The sequence below is a fragment of the Battus philenor genome, unplaced genomic scaffold (assembly GCF_028537555.1).
Source record: "Battus philenor isolate CCGP_79_NKW_IND1 unplaced genomic scaffold, ilBatPhil1.0.hap1 SCAF_13, whole genome shotgun sequence".
In the NCBI taxonomy this organism is placed as follows: Eukaryota; Metazoa; Arthropoda; class Insecta; order Lepidoptera; family Papilionidae; genus Battus; species Battus philenor.
Window position 1 is genome coordinate 4,871,254 of NW_027181675.1, and position 23,915 is coordinate 4,895,168.

Here is a 23,915-nt window from a genome sequence, read left to right on the forward strand (position 1 = left end):
CTACACTACACTACACATTTACTAATGTTGCCATCAACAAGATATGTCTATCTAATCGAGTATAAATAGATTTTGAATTTTAATTAACATCTATACCTCTTCATGTATGAGCTTCGATAGATATTGCAACACATAAACCAAATTTACATTGACTGATCAATGTTTTAGCTGTTTTCCTTACTGACGTCACTAATATAATATTGTTCAAGTAAATGTCATAGCTGAGGAATTCCAATGAAATAATACGCTATTTAATTATGTGCGGCACGTGGCTTGTGCGTGAGGAGTCGCTTCACGCGAGCAGGCATTTCGTAGTGGACAAGTTCGTTATACTATACTTATGTAGAAAACATTTTGACCTCCGCAAAGGCAAGCAACATCTTTCAATTTAAAAATATGTTCAGTACCTGTTTGTATGGTATATATCTATTTATATTTATCTTTGTATATTCTTACTAAAAATAACAAAACTGCCTCGTTCAATGTATCGTCATAATTAGTTAATTAATATACGAAATAAGTTATTTTAAATGGTCGATGTTATCGAAAAGTCTATGTTGTTTCAGTATGAACGTGTTTTGTATGATATATAATCATCTTCATCACCAATTTTTCTATAAATGGCCATTGCTGAATATAAGTCTTCACATAGATTTTTAATTGATTCCAGCGTCCTACTAAAACGTGTTTGCTGATTCGTAGTTCCCATTTTAGAACCTCATGGCTCCAGCATCCACACGTACTTCTAGCTATAATGCCTGTCTACTCCCACTTCAACTTATCAAACTGCTGAGCTATATCGGTAAATTTCAATGTCTATCGAAGGATAGACTAAGGAGACTCTAAGGGGACTCTAAGGAGATCCTCCTTATTTCATGTTAGATTTCGTTAAGAAATTCCGAGCATATCCAACAATGTACACTATAACAGGCAAACAAACATATATAATAATTAATCGTAAATATGAGGCACGTAAATTTAACATAATATTAAAAACCAAAAAAAGAAAAAAAAAGAGTGATTTTTGATTTTTATCGTGTTAATAGGTAATCATTAATATTTTGTTACTAGTTTTATCTGTAATTTATATGCTAAATTATATACGTCTGGAAAAATCCACTTCCGATAGATCATGAGTTCAAACATAGCGAAGCCTTTGGCCTGCGTGGGATGTTCCATCTTATATAATTTCGTTTAGTTTTTTTTAACGTATCTATTACCAAAACTATATATTAAAAATGTCGATAGTTGTGTTTGTATAACGACTCTATTTGTTTTATTTACTTTAATTAAATGTTTATTTAACAATTGGTTTGAATGAAGAGATTTACTGCATTTAAAAAATGAACGAAATCAGGGCCGATTCTAGTAGGAATTTTAAGCGGCCATATTTAAAGTTTCTGAAAATTAAAAAAAAATGTGTAAGGTAAAGAATCAGAACACGATTAAGAACTGTATAAAAATTAATTAAATTAAAATGTAATGCTACAATTATTTACTTCTAAGTGATGCAATATATGGAGTAAAATAACGAATGCATTTGTAAGTTACGTACGTAGTTATTTATAAGTGTCTATCGCAACCAAGCGGTACTGTGCTTATTTTTCGTATAACAGTGGATATTTAGGAGTCCTGGTAGACTGTAGTCTAGATTCCAGGGGTGTCAGAAAGATTTAATCACTGTATATGTAATTTTGGTTCTGCATAATTGCATATGAGTTAACTAAAAAAAATGTTGTCATGTTATAAGTCAAAAATTAATACAAAACGGTAGGCGCCTCAAATCTGAATTTTAATCTGTAAATAAGAATATAATTTTCATATAAATCAATATATATTTAAAATCAAACACAAATTTATTGTTCTGCCTGCCATCTTTATGCAGATGATCTTCAAATTTATTCTCAAGCACCATTGGATAAGATTGCGGAAGCTATTGCCTGCATAAACTGTGATATGGACAGCATTTGCAATGGAGCAAGACCTATGGATTAGCCGCCAATCCATCTAAAATGCAGGCCATTGTGATCGGCAGCAGTAGAATGCTATCCAAACTAAACTAGGCGTTATTGCCACCTGTAGCTTGTAACGGCACAGTGATTTCTTTCAGTGAGACAGTTAAAAACCTTGGCATTCATTTCGATAAACTGCTTTGATGGGGTCCACAGCTTCGGGAAATGAGCCATAAACTATTTGCATCGGGGTCTTTACGACGTCTTAGCTACTTTTTACCTACTACTACTAAAATTTCTCATGCACAGTCACTCCTTCTCCCAATCCTTGATTACACAGATGTCAGCTATCTAGACCACACTGAAAACCAACTAAATAAACTTGAGCGCCTTCAAAACTTTTGTATTCGCTTCATATTTGGCCGCCGAAAATATGATCATGTTTCGGAATTTCGCGCTAAGCTAAGCTAATTGGTTACCCATAAGGCTTCGCCGGAATGCTCGCATACTTTATCTACTCTTTAATATTCTTTTCAATCCACTCACTTCCTCTTATCTCAAATCAATTTCTTCAGGATACGCATGAGAGGTCTTTGAGATCATCAGAGAATCTGGAATTAAAAATACCGGTGCATTCTTCCTCGTTTATGGCCAAATCTTTCACCACGCAGGCCGTTCGATTGTGGAATGATTTACCGCTGAATACAAGACGTGCTAACTCACTACCTATTTTCAAGAAAATGTTTAAGAACCATTTTCTAGACCTATAATTCTATATCTTAATTCTATTATCTATCTCTTAATTCATTTCTGTTTCTTTCTGAGGCAAGTGCGATCGAACCAATACTGATCGAAGTCAGTTAGATGTTTTTATTTATTATTGCATTATATTCATTATAAGTATTAAACCTTATTTATTATAGGTATAAATGTTATATACGTATGTATGTATGTTTATGTTCGTTTGTTTGAAAATATGTATTTTTGTACACGTAAACTACCCATTATTAGTACTTTTACCTTTTCCATACTATGGCTGTCTGTAAGAGATTGTCTTGTATGATAAGACCGCCCATTGTACTTTTTTGTATATTATTGTAAAACTTATTAAATGTATCTTAACGTGTACAATAAAGAATATTAGATAAACAAATAAATAATTATGATACTGACGAGGCAGCTATATTGATTTGAATACTGCAAAATATAGACGTGATAAATAAAATGTAGTCTATATACATATTAATGATACGATGAATAATTTTATTTATAAGGAAAACCACGAAGCTCTTTTTTACAGTACAGGTATTTAGATGTCAAGGGCACAATTTAATTTGATGCGATGAATCGTAACTGAAATCATATTAAGTGTTTATTTATTACGATTAAATGGAAAATTATTTTCGATATTAGAAAATTTTAAAGAAGTGAAGCCGAAATATTTTAGTTAACTAGAAATGAATGGCCTAAACATGTTTCGTATCTTTAGCTAAATGTCAAGTGTGTAGAGCCGGTAAAAGGTATGAAAAAAAGGCAAAAAATTGACCTTTCCTATCATTTCCAACCAAACGATGATATCGTTGTGTTCAAATAAGAATATAAAAGGATTTTATTCCTTAAAACACAATTATAACGTCTCGTCGGTAGATCGTGAAGGTATTCAAAATGGTGAGCTTTCAACTAAAGAATATTTTTTATTTTAAACATATGTTTGTAATACAATATACGATATAAATAATTAGTCTCTGTATGTCCAATATATTGTTTGTCTGTAGATTACGTAAAAAATAAAATATTTCTGTGAATAAACTAATCCATAGTAAAAGAGGATTTCAAGATTATATATATTATATTGTGATATATGTTGATCGATTGTTAATAAAAGCATTGAATATAAAATTAATGAAATGAGGTCACGAAATCGAAACTGAATAATGTATATATTTTTTCAAATTTTCATTTCAAATAATTTTGGGTAGAGTGAATTATAAACTATTAATTTAATATATTAAGCACTGTAGTGTTTGCATAACGGTTTGATGTATGAGTTATATAATAGAAGATGCCAGATTGCATTTTGTTGTAATAAGAATTCGCCACACTTCATTATTCGTAGACTCCTATATTTGTCCTATCTGGGTCGATTTGATTTAACGCTTAGCTAATTTATTATAAATCGAAACTTGTATATCAAATGTCACTTGAAATGTCGTTTTACGTATAAAATATCAATAAGTATTGTCTTAATTTAGTATTAAGCAATTATTTAATGATACGGGGTGATATCAAATTTACAGGGTTACCTTATATCCAAAAATCAATGCTTTCTGGAATCATTTAAAGAAAATATAGTTAAAAAAGCGTTTTCAATTCATTAGGATTACTGAATATTATAATAACAAATTATTAGTTTATAGCATTTCAATAGAAAAAAATTAATGTGATATATTTCATAGTGATATCAGTTCATACAAAATGATTTTGAATAGGTGTAAATACTTCAATATTTTTTTTTGATAAATCGGCTATACATTTGTGGTGCTCAATTAAACCAATTGGAACAATGTTTATTATGTCACATTGACGTTTTGTGTCATTTCATAGTAGTGATATATTTATATGTCATATACGCCTACATGAATCCCCTCTAAAGACCGTTTCATGGGCGGTAAAAATTTGTACATTTCATTCTGACACCTGATCTGGTCTTCCTGAGTTCCTTATTTATTTTATTTTCTCTTTCTTCTTCTTCTATCTTATTTTCTTTTTTCTTAGACTGTATACATATAATTTTAAAGCTTTAATACCTATGGCCGATCACCGTGTATGTCTATTTATAATATCTATTGAGATTAATATTTTTTTTTTCAGAAAATCATTGTATTCGCATTATGCGCCATTGCCTGCGCTTTCGCCGCTGTGGTCCCGGACCCAGAAGCGAACGTTGTACGAAGTGACTACTACCATCACCCCGAGGGTGGATACCAGTATGTTTACGAAACTGAGAACGGTATTTCTGCACAAGCCGAAGGACAAATCAGATCATTGAACAAGGTGAAATTATAATTCATCATTTTTCATCATCATTTCAGTGAAGACTTCCCCTACTGAACAATATTTTACACAGATATCTATTTGTAAACGGCCTTCATCCAACGTTTTTTCGAAAACCTTAACAAAGTCATCTGTCCACCTTGCGAATGGACATCAGTCTGTGGTCTCCTCAACTTAAATCACATCTGTTCTGCGCGCTATATGGCCTGCCCACTTCAAATCCATCACCTGTACATATTGTTAGTTACTTACTTTCATTCACAGCTACAAAAGTTCGTATGATATGTTTTAAAAAAATAACAATTTGTTTACTTAACTATAGACAATTTAACATAATTAATTTTTCTTTTTTAACGATATTAACTTCGTGCTGCAAGTGTTTGGTGTAAAAAGTAGCCGATGTTAAAAATTTCTTATAACACAAAGGGAAGCTAAGCAAGATTCGAGTGATGGTTCCAACCGAAGTCCCCTTGGGAGCCTATGCGCTGTGTCACCGCTTAAGATACTTAACAGCTTGGCGGGTACACAGAAACTAGTTTAGTTATTATAAAGAAGTCAAAGATCATGGATCGCAGGATATGACCATCCCTATAGATTTTTAATGAGATCGATTGGAAGTGGCCTGCGTCCAGCGTTTTCCGATGACTCTAACAATGTCTATTCACCTTATGAGTTAACGTTGGTTAAGAGATATATTTTCTTAGCTACGTCAAAATCGGAGAAACTAAAAATGAATGCAAGCAAAACGAATTTTAACATATTCATAAATGAGTTGTAAATATACAACTAACAAGATATGTAAACAAATAAAAACCGGCTTTAAATCTGTTGCAGGATGAGGTTGCTCACCAGGTTCATGGTTCAGTATCATACATTGCACCAGACGGACAGAGAATCGAGACAACTTACGTAGCTGACGAAACCGGCTACCACCCACAGGTATTTCATCTCTTCAATCATTTACTCGTGTTATTATCAGAGGATAATGGACATGGACAGCTTATGTCATGAGAAGCACATCAGATCTTAATTTAAAACTAGAATCATATCAAGCTCTCTTATGAATGCTCCAACTAAAAGCCCACAACAAACAGAAGATTTTTTTGGTCACTTTTACAATATACAGATACAAGAGTAACTAAATTTATTCCCAAGTTATATTATTACTTAAAAAATCTTTTTCATTTTTATAGAATTGTACAATTTAATAAACTTTTTAAATTTAAAATTAAAACACGCACAAAAAGAGTTACTAATTTAATTTAGGTTAAATAAAGGTTAAAGGTACATTTATATTTAAAATTAGCAGTAACTCTTTACGGGTCAAAATTCATTTGCAAATTTTAAAATTATTTTCGAGTTTAAAATGTTAGTGTATACACATTTAGATAAATTTGCTAACTTTAGACATAATAGTATTTATGGCGATGTTTATTTGTTTTAATTTATAATATTTTAATCCGGAAAATTTCCCAGAAATATTTTAAAACCTTGATATTTTATATATATTGTTTCGAACGTAGAAAATTGCGTCAATAAAGAGAATCATTTATTTATTTCTTATTATTATTAATAATAATAATAATAATAATAACAGATTATAAATAAAGGAAAACCATTTAAAAGTTTTCACATATTTAATTAGTAATAGTACACTTAGTTGAGATTACAGTGTCATAAATAAATGATTTTGTTATCTACATATTATTAAAACATTCTATCAGCCCTAACTTGTCAATTATTAAAAAAAAATTATCCAAAACACCGAGTTTACAATTAATAGAATTATTATAATAATTACAGTTGATTATTACATTGACACAATTGAAAGCCTCCTTTTTATATGTCACTTCTGAGGATCATAACCTTTTTTGTAAAGTTTGTCTTTTATTATGTCACATATGAAGGTCTTCGGCGGTGTGTATTTAATTAAATAAATCTAATTTTATACCGTGCAAATGTAAATAATTAATTTTATTATTTGTTTCTTAACAGGGTGCGCATCTTCCCACACCACCAGCCCCTCTTCCGATCCCCGACTACATTCTTCGTGCTTTGGAATACATCGCCGCTCACCCCTACAAAGAAGAGACCGCGAAGAACTAAGACCGTGCTCCGAAACAACCAAAACATTACGCTTCAATAAGACGACAACGAATGATCAACTCAATGACACCAACACCAACAAGTATTAATTAAAATATAATACTTAAATGGGAACGCAATGTAATATAATATCAATTATATTTTCATAATTTCTATGCAATAAAATTGTACATTTTTGTTAATGGGCATTTTCTTATTTTGTACACAATGCACAACAATATCATTTGAACCATGGCATGTCCATAGCTGGACATGGGCCCCCACATATTTTTCCAATATATTCTGAGGTCTGAGCCGTTCTGCATCCAGCGAGCCAGCCGACCTTAACACGGTTATAAGTCCACCTTATAGGTGGATGTATGTATCGTATTGTTTCTGAAGATATTAATCCTGTTAGCCCTAAGGCTTTTACAGCTTCATCGGTACTGAGTTCACGGCGCGGGAGGGTCAGTGAACTAGATTTAAAAACTAGAAACTAAAGCTTATGGGACGCCTAGGGCGGATGTCCTTAACTGCGCTTGCCAGTCCGTGGTGTTTACCTCAGGACCTTGCGGCATCTGACGCCATCAGTTCGTCAAAATTCGAATCAAGACTCCGTACAATGGCTCATATTTTTTTGAAAACTTATTACAACATTAGCTTTGATATACCAGGTAATTGATTATAGGTATAGAAGATTGAAAAGGATAAATATATGGCTTATTTATCTGCAAAAAGTTTTTACAGCTAATTCCAATGACTTTGTATAAAGTGACCGCTCCGGAATAATTATTTAATCTATGAAAATGCAACAAATAAATAACTTCTTCACAGTGCGCCGTTTGTAGGAGAAGATATGAAACAATAAATAATTTATAATAATAATTTTAATACGTAGTTATCCCACTTTTTAAAACGCTTTTTACATATTAGGTCATTATTTAGGACCCAATCGATCATTTGATAAGCTGTATTAAGCATTAATTGATAGTAAGTTATCTGTACATTCACCCTTTCAAAGGTTTTACACCCATCACCCTGTGTATCCATTATTAGTAAGAAAAAGACCAATATTTAGCCACTTCCGCACATGCAGTGGTAGTTGTGCAACAAAGTGCACCGCCCGCCAGCCCGCTGATAAATGCGCATGCGGCAAACAATGCGAATTACACAACTACGACCGTTAAATCACTCAACACGTGTTTTACCCCTCCACGTGGCATCTTCAGGAGTTATGTTACACCGATTAGTGCCAAAAGGCACAACTACCACTGCACGTGAGAAAGTGGCTAATTATTGGTCCTTTTCGTACTTAGGATGGACTTCCGCAAAATAACGCCTAATTCCTTTAAATATCCTTTATAAACCCATTGTATTTTTGCAGAGTAAGTTGTAATGCTTTGAAGGTTGATAACTAACGAAAATTGATAATGTAATGTGAATACGGATGTATAAGATTCTGTAAAGAACATACTACTCAAGTCAATAATAGCCACGATCGTTAAATATTCAATTGATTGTTCTTTTTTTAACACATAGGCGAGTTATTAAGTGTGATATTTATAGTGAAGATGTACAAAGTAACATTTGCTTTTATTCAAAATTTCGATACAAAAAAACTGTCGAAACAATAAATATCTTATATGTCACGGTCTAACGCAAATGTCAAAAAATTATTACAATCGTTCGTATTATTTTTTTTCCGAGGAATATTTTGTAGCTGAAGATTTTAGAATGTCAAAAGTTTTGAATATCTTTTATCTGGTTGTTAAATTATAATTTTAAAGAATTTATGATGAACCTGTTAACATGTTATTATTGTAATAACTAAGCTTGCGGGTCCACTTGGCTGGGAGGCTTTCAATATATTACAGGCGGACGCTTCATGAAGTGACTATATGCATATATGTCCTGAGAGAAGACTTGACTTGGGCTATCACTCAATACACGTTTAGCATTTCAAATGTCTTTGGTCAGCCTTTCCTCAACTTTTGAGAATTAAACAAAACAGTCAGTTGCTATTATTTGATTTTAAGTATTCAAAACGTTTAGTATTGTTTCCATAAAATTACTCTTCTAGTGGCATAACTATACAATTTGTAAACTACTGTAGAGCTGTAAAAAGTAAATGTGTTAGTACAAATAGAATTTACTGTTCCCTGGAAAACAAATATACAGCCTACACGACTAAAGTAAAAAAAAAAACTGTAACCTTTTCGATATAACTGGGTAAAATCCGTGGTGAATTTGAGAAGTGACGATAGGTAATAGGATAACATTGAAATGTTTTAATAACTTGGTAAATGATTGAGGTTTGTCAAGAGCAAACATCAACGAGGTTCAAAAGCAGCATTGATAGTGTAGTAAAATTTGGTTAAGTAAAGAAGAGTTTGATTGATGAGGGTGAGCAGCCAATGCATGGTAAGAAAATCTTCGAAAACTAGCACTGAACCCCATCAACGCGATGGACCATAAATTCATCATCAAAACCCATAAATGCAGAATAGCGACTTGCCAATCTTCATCACCATTTCATCCGCAGAACGTCCACTGCCAGACATAGGCTTCTCCCATATAAGGAAGCAGTCTACATTTAGCGTCTTCCGACGATATTTACAAGGTCATCTATTCACCTTGTGAGTGAACTTTAGAACCTTCAGGCCTCACCAGCCATTAATCTGGCAATAAGAAGTCTGTAAGTAAAAAAAAAAAACGTGGTCAGCAAAGACGTATTACCAGAAAGTACATAAGTAGAAAAAGATATGATCTGTTTTGAAATAACTTCATACAATTAGTTATTTGTATTGAGAATTGATCCTTATTTCTGTTATATGAACTTTGTAAGCTTATTATTAATTTACGTAGGGTGAGTGATAATTTGACCTTGACTGTCTACTACGAGACGTCGTGTTCACCCACTCGTCTGCGCACATTCAAAAATATCACATATCAGGTAATAATAACCTTTAGTGGCCTACGAATACAAAATTAATACTCAGGAAGACGAAGGTCAACCATTTTTTATTGTAAGCAAACGTAATAAATGAACATGCAGTAACCTTGTATAGTGCGTTGTCTTCTAACCAGCCAGTCCTAGTCAAGATTTCTGATCTAGTAATTTATGACAAAAAAATTGGTATGACATTCGATTACAAACCACAGTAATGTTGCTAATAGTAGACTGAAAATTGGAAATCTAGGTTCGATCCTCGACATTTGCTGATTTTGTTTAAGTCTTTACGTTTTAATTTACTCTTTATTATACTTGAAAATGCTTGGAGCTACAATCAAATTGAGCTGCTCTGTGATAGTATTCATCAATTTAAAATATATATCTATTAGGCCTAAAGCATATGCCCAGCGGTAGAGGACTGAGAATTACGATGGCAGGTCGCCGATTTAATTCCGTGGATGCAATCTATGTACACTTAAATTGCAAATAATTCACACTTTGTGTATTAATTATATAGGATTACTACAGCGGACTAACAAATTTTGTGAGTAGGGGCAGCAGCGCCCTCTACGTATGGTACGTACGTATACCACATTGCGATCGTCAATCCATCGACAAGGGTCGCGATTATGGTGAATCCCGCCATAGATATCTTAGGAGAAGGCCTAAGCCTTGCGTTCGGCGTGTTTGAGCTGAAACAAACAAACGAAATATAGGATTCACAAATTTGGGCACAATAAATTGAGTAGGTTTATTTTGCCTGTATAAAAATACGATTCTACAAAACAATTGTTAAAGAAATCTATCACCGAGCTTAATTATCACTAAGAAATCTTGTATATGTGTGTAAAGATATAAATAATAATAAAGGTTTTTTTGCTTATTTAATGCATGATAGTTCACACGTATTACACGGATGTATATTTGTAAAATCGTATGCAGTTATTCACAAAAGAGTCGTAAATTTTCTAAAGCCTAAAAAAAGGTATAACATGTTTCCTGGGTTTACCTTATGACTTATAACATCCTCGGGAAGAGGCTATCTTGGAAAAAGTATAAAAAATGGAAATTGAAATTGATTCGAATGTTCTTTTTTAAAATGTAAATTTTGATTTACAAAGATATTTGTAAGAAAATTATTGTGATTATATATATATATATATATATATATATATATTATTAATATTCCTTAGGTTGCCTCAGCCAAATGTACTCGTATTTGGTCTTTCTTAAAGATATATTAAATTAACTTAAACCATAAGCCATATGTATACATAACGTAAAGATGATTTAATTCTCCTTTTATTAGAACGTTGTACTAAGATTAGTTTAAAACTATTATAATATATCATGCTTGAAGTTTAAACTGCAATTTTTGAACTACTTTTCTGTTCTGTTCTTAGCATTTTGTTTGACGAAAAATCGTGTAGTCAAAGAGGCACTAAGGGCACGTAAATAACGTATCTATAGCATTTTGAACCAAACCCATAGATCTTTTAAAAGGAAGGAAGTTCGTAATATGATACCCCTTCGATTAAAAAGATGTTTAATTAATAAACTTTTTAGTTCAAGATGTAATTTTAAATTTAACATATTATTATGACTTTAGGGATTTCTCTACGCGATCGAATTTGTAATGAAGAGATCCATAGTTTGATTTTTTAAGGCCCCCATTTTTGGGAACCTTTGCTAATCCCCTGTCTCGTTCAGGGACAGAGAACTTCCAATTTTTAATTAATTTTTTCACATCTTTCTTTTATTTCTTTTCTCTTCTTTCATTTTTCTTATGTTAGTTCATTCGGTCTTCTAACAAAGTTCACATGATGTTACATACTCATCCTATCTTAGTTTCCATCTTTCCTTCACTTTCATCCATTACCTCACCTCACTCAGGTATCTTTTATTTTTCAATACAAATTTGTTCATTCCTTGTATTATTTTTACTAACTAAATTTGAACATATTATCACAGTCAAATTGTTATCAAATTTTATTTTTGTTTGTTCTAATATTTTGTATAAGTTATTTTACTTTCGTTCTTAGTTTTATTAATTTATCGTTTTTCTAATTTAATGTTTAATGCACATGGCTTCAATTTCGCTTACCCGACCTAATATTTGTCCTTTCCATAGATTGGTTCTTTCATACTTGCAATATATCCCATTGAATTCACAAAGAGAGGTGGAAGTAGTCGGATCACACGCGCAGAATTGGCTCATTGGGTCTTAAGATAATGAAGTTGAAATCACGGACTTGTAAGCACCGAGAAGGGTGTCAACCCATGTATGACGGCTTTATTAAGATAATCGGAAAGACGCTTAATGCACGCTGCCTTCTTTACAGTCTTATTGGAAATATACGGAAGGCCTATGTCCAGGTGTGGACAGTCCTGCGGCTGAAATCATAATAAATATTACAGTTTTCTTCGCATTACGTTAATTATTTTTATTATTATTATTATTATACTTACGCAAATTTATATTATTTTTTGTCATGAATATACATTAATATAAATTCTACAAAATAATAATAAAAAAGTTGCGTAAAAAGCATTTTGATTAATAAATTCATAAAGCTGTTCCGTATGTGCTTACGTGTAGTGATCATACAATAGTTACTTCAAACTACATTTTCCGATGACAATCCTCTTTGCATATTTAAGTAACCTTTTACGGCAATGAGATTTTGGGTTCCCTGCAGCCTTTTCTACTTACTTAATCTTAAGAGGATCAAAATTTTTCTATGAAAATAGCATAGGGTATATCTTAATAACAAAAAGTTAAAATAAATGAAATAGTTTTGGAAAGAAGTATGCATTTATTAGGCTGGAGAGAATAAAATATTTGAAATTGCAATAAAAACATTGCTTATACTTTTTGTTTAAGGTTTATTTTGATAACATTAAAAAGGTTATATTTTCAAGGTCAAAAAGTCAATGAACAAAATGGCATCTATGTACTATAACTAAATGTAAATAAAATTTAAAAAAAACATCATGAATTTTTACATAAAATACGAAGGAATTTATTCCCCGATCTACTATATTAGACGATTTAGAAAAAATGTGATTCCTTATTTTAATTTCAAGTTATCCGAAAAGTATTAACTGATAGACCTAATTAAAAATTCAGCGCATATTCAAATGTCTAATCTATGACCGACGCGACAAGTTCAAGTCAAAACAAGAAAATAATGAATTCGCATCTTGATTCTGGACGTAATCTACCTATATAAACACATCGCATCACCATTCCAAATCAGACTGTCACTGAATCAGACTCAGTAAACCCACTCCACTCAAAATGGTAAGCTCTATTTATTATACGAACAAAAAATAATTGTAACATAATTTCAAACTTAAAATGGTTGCTTTAACGAATCAATTTTATAATTTGAACTTTATCACTTGCGTCTTCAGAAATTCCTGTACGTTCTCGTTGCGGCTATCGCCTGGGTCAGCGCTGACGTTGCCCACGTACAAATCGACGAGTCTCAGGCTCCCATTGTAAGGTCCGACTTCGACAGCAGCCCCGATGGTGCTTTCCAATACGTCTACGAAACCGGAAACGGAATCGCCGCCCAGGCTGAGGGTGTCGTGAAGAACCCCAACTCTGTAAGTTTATTTACTAACACTTTATATTAATTATCAAGTGATAAAACTCTATATCACTATTAAAATTATATTCCCATTTCATTTATTGCAAAGCATCATCATTAAAGATAAAGCTTTTTCTATAAAAGATATTGTTTCTGCTTATTGATGAATTTGGTCATGAAAACGATGTCTTGGTGACATACATAAACAATTAAATTTATATCGATAAAAATATACACAAGAGATTTTGAACTATGTTATGACTCATGTCACCGAGTCTGGAACTAAAACGTAGAGAGACTTGATAATTGTTAGGAATACTCCTTTTCCTATGTAGAGTTCAGCACAAATGTGTTATAGCTAATAATATTATTATTTTTGCAAACAGGAAGCCGCTACCTTGGAAGTTAAGGGATCTTACCGTTACTCCGCTCCCGACGGATCTCCCGTTGAACTGTCCTACGTCGCCAACGAAGATGGATACCAGCCCTCTGTAATTATTTTTAATTTTACTTCAATTAGCTCTGATAAGCCGTTGAAATCATCAATCGCATAATGAAACCCAAATATTAATTATCATTTTTTATGAGCGAATATCTTGTCGAATTATTTAAATACAAGTTTATTTCAATAGTTGAAATGTATCTGCTATTCATAATTCATTTTAATGTCTATCATGTGAGTAGTTTATCCTTGATCTTTAAAACCTGGATGGATATTATTAACCTATAATTATGCGCGCGCTTAAAATTGGAATATCGTTTTTATTGGATTCTATATAATGTTTAATACATGATATAGACTTGATGTGTTTTTGTTAAGATAATTTATTTTTTGTTGTCAACAGGGAAGCCACCTCCCCGTGCCCCCACCAGTACCAGAGCTGATCCTCCGCAGTCTGCAGTACATCGCTGACCACCCACCACCAGCGGAATTCGTTGTTAAGAAGACCGTCGCTTAAGCTGTCCACATGACGATCTAGTACAAACTTACACTGCCTGTAGAAAATTGTTGATACCATGGTTTACGTTTTTGTTTATGTTTTATTTTTCTCGTGATTGTAAAAACGAAATGGATTTTGAAATGAAGAACAACTTAGAAAATTACATTGCCTTTTCTTTTTATCGACTTCCCATACACTGATCAATAACCAGTGTTCTACATATGATTAATGATTATGCACTTGAAGTACATTGAAAATAATTGGGACGAACAATACCGACTATACACTTCTATACACTTTTTGGCTTGATATTTGTTTCATTGTAACTTACAAATAACTATTTGTCATGTATATGATAACTTCAAAAGAATTATTAATGCTTTCTTTTTTAATTTCTTATAATATAGCAAAAATCGTTAATTCATATGAATAGAGCATAATTTCATAGCAAAATTGCTTTTTTTAATTTCAGTTGCCTATAATTCATCAATTAAATGCTATTCATTTCATTTTATTGATAACCTTTACAAATTTTAATATCCTTAATCGTATATTAATAATTTTACCTAGATAAATAAATCACAGAATTTTGTACAACGATCCGCATTAAAATTACATTTTAATGCTAATTAGACAATAAAAACCAGTTTTTGTCGATGTCTTAAAAATGTTATACAGCGTATTGTTCATTATGCATCTTGGAATTTTTCCAAATTTTGTATATTTCGTTATATCTTATATGTTTGTTTTACATAAGGTGTATTTAATGAAATATATTTTTATTATATGATGAACAATTTCACGAAATACCTTCAATAAACCTAAAATGCACTTAAAAACTGGTATCAAACAGTGAAAATTTAAAACTTGATATTATTTCTATATGAATAATATTTTGAAGAATTTACTACTATCGTACAGGTGTCGATGCTGAGGATGATACCACGTAACCTCTCTCTGACGTGACCATGAGTCAGATACCGCATTAAAAACTTAATAGGAATAAGGTTTACCACATACAATACATGTATTTATTTACAGATACTGTAATTCTTGATAATTATTATTATGTCATTAGCATGAAGTCTTGTCGTCGACATCGTCGTTTCAGCCCATAGACGCCGACTGCAAAGTATAGGCCTCCTTCAAAGATATCTATAGAGGGATATAATTGTACACAGAGGACACCATATCCATCCTCTGAAAATCTGTTCTGTGAGCAGTGCCAATCCCATGTTATTATTGCACACAGTATGAATTATATAAGATTATATCCCGGTAATCGAAATCGCGACCTACGATCGCAGTTGAAGGGCTACCTCTAAAGTCTTGTAGCTAAATTAAATTGTTTAGGCAGTGCGATTAAAAATTAATATTATTGAGAGCTTTTTAACTAGTGGATACACATTATCGGCTTTTTGTTGTTTTTTTCAATACAATTGCAGTACAGATATTTTATCAGCACCCTTATTAAATGTAATTGAGTTTTAAGCCGCTTCTAACCGGTCTTTTTGGAAATCTATGGGGGAGGCCTATGTTTAGCAGTATACTAAATAAGTTTAATAATAAATAAGTTTAATAATAATACTGTGTTATAAAACAGTGATCAAAGAGTTAAAAGTCTACCCCTATTTACATTAACAATATTGGAGCATACCCTCTGTAGCTGTATGGCTATGGAGTCATTTTAATTTCCCTTCATTAAGAGGCCGCCAAGCTCAGAAGTTAATTAGCTTTACGTAGTGACTTGATGCAACTAGGCTCTCGAAGGTAAAAATAAAAAAAATGTGATGACGTTATTTACGAACTTATGAAAACTTAGTGAAACTATTTCCAAGTATTGTGTTTGAAAAAAATTATTAGTAAAGTTATTTATTAGGTTAATTTCAATTTTAAATATATATTATACATTATTTTGATATCACAAGAATCAGGAATATAATCTGTACAATAATCCGATAAAATATGACATTAATTACAAATAAAATTCAGTTACACTTTGATAATATATATACTGTTAAAAACATGCGCAAATTGTAGTTGATATTGCAGCTGAATTCATAATTATGGTATGAAACATATAATGATTACTTTGTCGTAAATGAAAATTCAAAGAATTACTGCAAATACGCGTCTAATAATTAATTCGGATGAACAAAACTCTAAATTTACATTGCAGTAATGTATAAACACCTTTATATCCAATAAGTTCTTTAGTTATGACAGCTAAATTACCAAAAAAACTTTTAAATAATTGCAGCTATATTCTTTATGAGCGTTAACGTTATTTATTTTAATGATGATACTAATATTTTACTATTTTTGCGCGGTACTTACACAATGCGAGGTTTGTGATTAAAACTATTGTCTATAATTATTTTAGTTGTATGGTAATGTTCTTGGAACAGCAAGAGCCTGTACCTCTACAGAGGTACATGGCTCCCGCCTTCTTTACGAAAGAGAAACACAAATGGGTTTATCTAAAATTAACTGCCTTTAATAAATATATTTATATATATTAATATATATTTTCCTAATTTTATAGCTGCATAAAAGTTTATCTGCTATAGTTTGAAAATATGCATTTTTAATACCATACCCCCTTGCGGAATGATATCGGCAAAATCCGTAAAATCAATAATTAGCATTTGCTTGATATGTTCCTACCTAATTTCAAGTCTATACGCTTTATGATTCAAGAGACATCGTGATAAGTCAATACGTGCGTAGAAATCTCTTTATATGTACATACAGAGGTGTTTCTTTTATGTGAGTAGTATTAATACTTTATAATACGCATGAAGTGTGTTTGAAATTTAGCTTTATATTAAATTTAATAACTCAAAAAACTTTCATATTTTGCTTTATTATTTAACGTCATTACCAATACGTCACGTCAAACCCAGTAAAACTGTAAATATCAAGGCGCAAACGGCATTGGCATATAAAAAAGAAGTGTTACAAAACCTGACGAAGTAAAACTTAATTATATCGTCAAAGTCTATTTCCTATATGAAAGCCAGTTTACAATTATTTTCCTATTAATATATTAATCTATTTTATTTCCACGCGAAGGTCCGAATTAGTCGACGGAGTGGCCAATGTTGCGGATAAAAATATATAAATCAAAATATAAAATCCTGTATTTATGCAAAACGTTTCGCTTTTATCAAATAACGTTTCTCGTTAAATGTCAAGTCGGTAATTTGATGTCGTAAAATTCAGGTCCGACGTGTAGGCACTAATGTTGTCACGACACTGGATGATGCAACTACGGTTTTGTAAAAAATGGTTTCCAAGATGAAACATACTTTTTAAGAAGATTTTATAACATATTTATATCTATACAGGCTGATTTTTTATAGATATGAGAGCTTTAAACAGGTGAACAGCATATTTATTAGCAAAAAGCTTTATAGATTTTACATTTATTTTCAATGAACCTGTATAAAGTATTTTTTATATTAAAATACATCTAGTCAATAACTTATTTCGGTAAAAAGTCTGTTGGAAAAGTTAGTAAACAATAATTAATTTTAAAAAATAGTTTAAAATTTTAACCATTGATTTTTAACGACATATTAATTGATATAAAAAGAGATGTCATTAATTCATTTATTCCTATGTCCCCAAAATGAGGCAAAGAGCGTTCACAGTACGTCGCCATCCCGAGCGGTCTTAAGCCTCGCGCTTTACTTCGCACCGCGTCATTCCAACTGCCTTCATTTCTGCAGTGATCGTCCGCCGCCAGGTTTGCTTTGGATGGCCACGTCTTCGCTTTCCTTGAGGATTTCATTCTAGGGCTTGCCTCGGTATGTGATCAGGGTCTCTTCGGAGCGTGAGGCCTATCCAGTTCCATTTGATAAAAAGAGATCTACTCTTACTTAATTCAAGTTTTTACATCTATAACCAATCATATCATATAAAATACATGTAGTGACCTTCTTAATATGATCATTGTTAACAATGAAGATGACGTCTTCTCGGATACATCGTATAATATTAAAAACGTGAAATTTATTTAATTTTATATCACATTTACGCATTTGAATTCTTGTTATCACTGCAACAGTCTCCCGGTTAGGGATCGCCACGTGGTCTTCTTTTACGCCATGCTATTTTAGATAGCCCGTCCCGGGGTATGCGTGTATGATTCACGCTACCCCTGAAACCCTCGTGATTGAAACTCACGATTGTTCGAGACCACGTCGAACCATCATCTACCTCAGAGTCACCGAAGCTAGTGGCAGTTTAGTGCCCCCACCCTAAACTCCCGCGATTCCGAAGGCCCCGTTTATGGTAGGGGGAACACCATTCACCGGAGTGCCGTCGGGAGGCGCGTCCCTGCGCTGACGGCGTTTTCTCCGAGCGGAATCTGTCCTCTGTCGATCCTGTTTGGTCGCTTCCTTCTGGACCATGACGGTCTCACAGAAAGAGGCCACGGCTCTTCATGCCGATGAACCGCGGCAAGGACAGGTTCTGTCCGATCTCGTCCGTCAGGTTCCACCGCTCCGACTGCCATGCCGGGCAGTCCGCGAACGTGTGCGAGGCAGAATCCTGGGCGGCCCCACTGCAGTGGAAGCTGTTCGCCGTCGCTGCGCGTCCAATCCTACACAGGTAATCACCGAAGCAACCGTGCACGGTGATCACCTGCATTAGTGTGTAGGTGAGTCTTCCGTCTCGTCGCTACATCCAGGACTCGAAGACGGACAGTATCGCTCCAACGACGCTCATCCATCGATGTAAAAGAAATTATTTTCTGCCGCTGCAGCACAGACGACTTGTTAATGGTGGTCCAGAATTAGTTGCAAAAACAGGATTACGGAGTAATTTACCTGGTATTAGACTGCGACCAATAATTAATGTACCCTTAGCAACTATCAACTTTAGGAGTCATTCATACTTCTTGGTCAGAGCGAGAGGGTTTAATGAACTTCCTCATCACGTGGATCTTGAAATATTTAACACTAGAATGGGCACGGTAAGAAAAATCCTGGTAAAATATAGATGTTTGCCTAGTTTTGTGATATTTCTATTAAACACACATGTGAAATTTGTGCGTAAATAATATAGCTGTGGATGCTAGTTGTTAGCAATCTGCTATAATTGTTTTTATTAACATAAAATTACTCTGTAAGCTTTCTTAATAGAAATAGATAAATTAACAATTTTTTAACAAAAGGCCTGTACCTACCTGGACAGTCTAGAAAGAGAAACCTACTGAATGTTAGTTATCATACAATAACAAAAAGGTTATAAAAGTAAAAGTATAATTCGGGCACAGATATTCTTCCTATATTGTTATATCCCAAATAAGTTTGTGCGTTGTAATTGTTGTTATTCTTTTTTACGCTGAGAAACGAATTAAAAATAGGTCAAGTAATAAATATAATTATTATTTATATTTTGAATTAAAAAAAAGTTAAAAACATAGCAAAATAGTTATTAGGTTTCATTTATTGACAGTTTGTGTTTAAACACTTTCATTAAATAGCCTAATTCGAGGTATAATTTACACATTTTGTATCCATTACAGATGCGAATAAAATGTAACTATTATATATTTGTACAATTATTACGTATTTTTGTTGATGGTTCTAAGATAGTATAGAGGACGATTTGTTTTAATTGTAAAAGGATGTATGCATTTGCCATAGAAGTTTTAAATCTTTTACACGTATTTCTAATCAACCTGTGGATATACACCACATATCAAAGTACACACTTTTATATATGTTTTATTATTATATATTTATTATTATATAATATGCGACAGTCCAATAACTTCTGGTAGTACAAAGTCTGCAGACAGATAGTAAATAATAACTGTTTCTAAAATATAGTAACTATCAGTGATTATATAGGGTGTACATTAATTGACAGCAAATAAGTTATACTTTTAAGTATAAAGTTGAGTTTGAAGTTTTCACGCCTATAGTAAGTCGTCCTTTGTATAAAAATTAAAGAAACAAATTATTTAACCGCAGACTAACATAAAAGTTTGTAGTTGTAAAAAATCCAGCCAGCATTAAATAGTTTATTGTAACTATGTGTACATATCGATGAGGAAAATGAAGTGGGCATATTCGTGTATTGAATATTGCAAGTCGGTTTCAAGTTCAGCAGGTCAGAAGTGCGGGCGGCAATTCGTAACAGCTTGTTAGAATTTTTTAGATAAGCCCGGGTCTATGACCAGACATTGGAAAGTGAAATGACGCCATAATCTTGCGCATGAGTCGCGTTATATATACGCACACTAAAATATAGCATACAAAAAAGTATTCCTTCTTGCGTAACAGTAAGATAAATATAGTAAATAGAAAAATGAAAGTATATGATTTTAAAAACAATCGACCTTGTTATTAATGACGATGGATTCTTTTTTTAAATTGACTTTGGTTATTTTAGTCAAATCATATATATTTTTTACCTTAATGTACACCTTTGTGTAAATTTTTTGAAGTAATTTAAATGAAATATTAAATTTGAGGAAGCAAATAAATGTTTGTGTAAATGCAAATGTATGCATAAAATGATTTTATGAACAACACTAATTGTATAGTAAATTAATACCGTTTCTTTTAATCGAATCGAACGTGTTAACACGTTTTAAAGATACAACAAAATTGAACATACAAAAATTATAATGAAATAAATTAAAAAAAAATCAAGTAAGCGGACTCTATTCATTGATCAAATAACCTTGCAGAATCGATCGATGCATACCACGATTACTATTCACTACTTTTATCTACCTACAATCGATGAAGCTATTGTTTAAAGATATATATGAAGCTAATTGATTCCTGCCATGAACTTTTCAACCTTAATAGTATTCATTAAAATATGTACGAGCGGTGTTACGTTAAAAATGTATGGTTTCAATGAATACGGCATAAAATTGTTGAGTTTTATGATCATTTCAGCCATAGAACCTTCACTGCCAGACAAATGTCTGCCCCTGTCTGTTCTCCACTGCATAGTGTCTTCCGATAATGTTAACAAGAACGTGTGTCCAATTATATAGTGGACATCTAACGTTGCGCCCATGACGATCCCAACAAAGTCACTTAGCCACCTCACCCTCTTGCGCTTGTCGGACCGTGGTCTCCAATCCAGAATCATAAAGCCTCTATGGTCTTCGCGAAGTGACCTGCCGACTGCCACTTTTTTTTTTTAAATTAGTCTTTGTTATTGGGGACCTCTCGTAAACCCTATCTTATTTTTGGGAATAGGACTTTTGTGTCTTTAATAATTTTTCACATTTCTTTTCATTGTCATTCTTCTATGCAGCGTCTCTCATAGTTTTCTCTATTATAACAGCATATTACAATATTTATTATTCTATTTAATATTTATTTCTATCACAGGTATAACCTTTATTACAATACATTGTTTTCTTTTGCTTTCTAATTTATAATTTTTTTTATACTTACATTTATACTTTATTAAACGGTTTTATTTAGTTCGACCCGTTCGGAATTTATTTGGGTCAAAACTAAAAATTGAAATTTAAGCACCTTCCCGTTGTCAGATTGATCTGAAATTTGGTACACACATTTAATTTAGATGACAATACAATATAATAAAATCAATAACATTATAAATCTAAGATGGCCGCCGATACAAAATTGCGGATTACATATTTTTCCTTAACCCCCTCAATATGGGTATCAAATGAAAGGGCTACACTAGTAAAACACAATGATTACGTCAAAATTTAAAATTCAAGATGGACGCCGTTCCAATATGGCGGACTAGGTACATATTTTTCCACAACCACCACAATATGGGTATCAAAAAACAGTTTAACTTAAAAGTTTTTTAAATGTATTTATTTATATTCTTTATATAAATCTACCTGACTCATTATAATTCTAAATTTTATTCCTCCAAATTTCATTTTCAATAACCCCCTGCAGTAGTTGTAGAAGGTTAGTCTTCATTCTTCATTATTAATTATGAAGGCGATGATCAATTCATCTATTTTTCTTCCCAACCACCATTCAGACCCCACTGAGGTCCTCCGAATGCGGGACAGTCGGCTACCACTTCAACTTGCTTACCCTCTGCGTTATATCACTTTCGAGTGTGTGCAGATATCCGCATTCCTCATTCGGTCTGGTCGAGGAATCTTCAACATCGCCCACTCTACAGCTTGTCGAGCAAATTAGCTTCTAAAATATCATAAGACCTAAAACACCTAAAGTCTATCATAAACATATTTTTTTTGCAAGATTATTTCTAATTACTATGGTATTTACATATTATAATTAGATAAATTTGAAGTTTGACGTTTAACATGCAAATATTTGTATGGCCTAGAAATATTTTCGTAACTCTAGATATGTTTCGATAAATACATGCTAAGCGCTGTATAAATAAAATGAGTATATTGCATATTAAAATAAAGAAAATAAATAATATCAATAAAGATAAAGGTTATGATTTTAATATTTTAAATTTAAATACATATTTAATATAAGTATATTTTAAGTAGAGGGCTAAATAATTTCTCATTTAAATTTAATATATCTAGAGATTTACGATAAAGACTTAAGAGAAAATAATATGCTCTCTTATTCTATGTACTTTTGGAAAATCGGAATTTACTTATTTTAATAAAAGGTTTTAAATCTAAACTATCATCGTTTGAGTCAGAGGACGTCCATTGCCAGACATAGGCCTCTGCCAAAGACTTCTAATAAAACCGATAGAAAATAGTTTGCAACCAATGTCTTCCAACGAACTCAATTTGACATTAATTTCCAATTTTGAATTACATTTTAATGTATAAAAATTAAACTTAAACGATACTCCTACGTCTTTACAAATAATAAAAAAAAAACTGGCCATCTGTATCACTATTAGCATTTTCATTAGATGAAACATAATATTTTTAATGTGTTAGAATAAAAAAAATATTAATTCCTAAAATAGATAATTTATCGGTGTTAATTGCTGGCTCTTAAAATTTTACAAAGGATAAATGTCGCTATGAATGAGAAAACTCCGTGTAGTTTTGAATGATTATTTAAATATCACTTTTAGGACCAGTTTTATAACAAATTCTATTTTATGTAAGACAATCAATGAATTAAATTTATTACTTGTGTCAAAGGTGAAGGACAATTCCTACCTTACGTGTTTCTTGTTGTTAAGGATATACTGTGGACTTGATATTTTTATGTTTTAATAATTTTTAATCAGTTTATTGAAAATGTTCATAATTTGTTATTTTTCTTGAATTTAAGAATTATTGTCTAATTAAATACGATTATCGAGAACTAATTTGGATCTATATATAGGCTGTGATAAATGTAGACATAAATTT

General features: G+C 32.1%; 2 protein-coding genes across 2 annotated transcripts; both read left to right on the forward strand.

Annotated features, from left to right (window-relative positions):
• Positions 1-3,531: 3,531 nt before the first annotated feature.
• On the forward strand, positions 3,532-7,294 carry LOC137933592 (larval cuticle protein LCP-14-like). The gene is made up of 4 exons (XM_068777608.1): positions 3,532-3,620; positions 4,824-5,006; positions 5,841-5,945; positions 7,002-7,294. The coding sequence occupies exons 1-4, from the start codon at positions 3,618-3,620 to the stop codon at positions 7,110-7,112; spliced, it is 402 nt and encodes a 133-aa protein (XP_068633709.1). The 5' UTR covers positions 3,532-3,617; the 3' UTR covers positions 7,113-7,294.
• A 5,946-nt stretch (positions 7,295-13,240) lies between these two features.
• On the forward strand, positions 13,241-14,744 carry LOC137933590 (larval cuticle protein LCP-17-like). Its single transcript, XM_068777606.1, has 4 exons — positions 13,241-13,348; positions 13,462-13,656; positions 14,027-14,131; positions 14,486-14,744. Exons 1-4 carry the CDS (start codon positions 13,346-13,348, stop codon positions 14,597-14,599), a joined length of 417 nt encoding a protein of 138 aa, XP_068633707.1. The 5' UTR covers positions 13,241-13,345; the 3' UTR covers positions 14,600-14,744.
• The last annotated feature ends 9,171 nt before the right edge of the window (positions 14,745-23,915 follow it).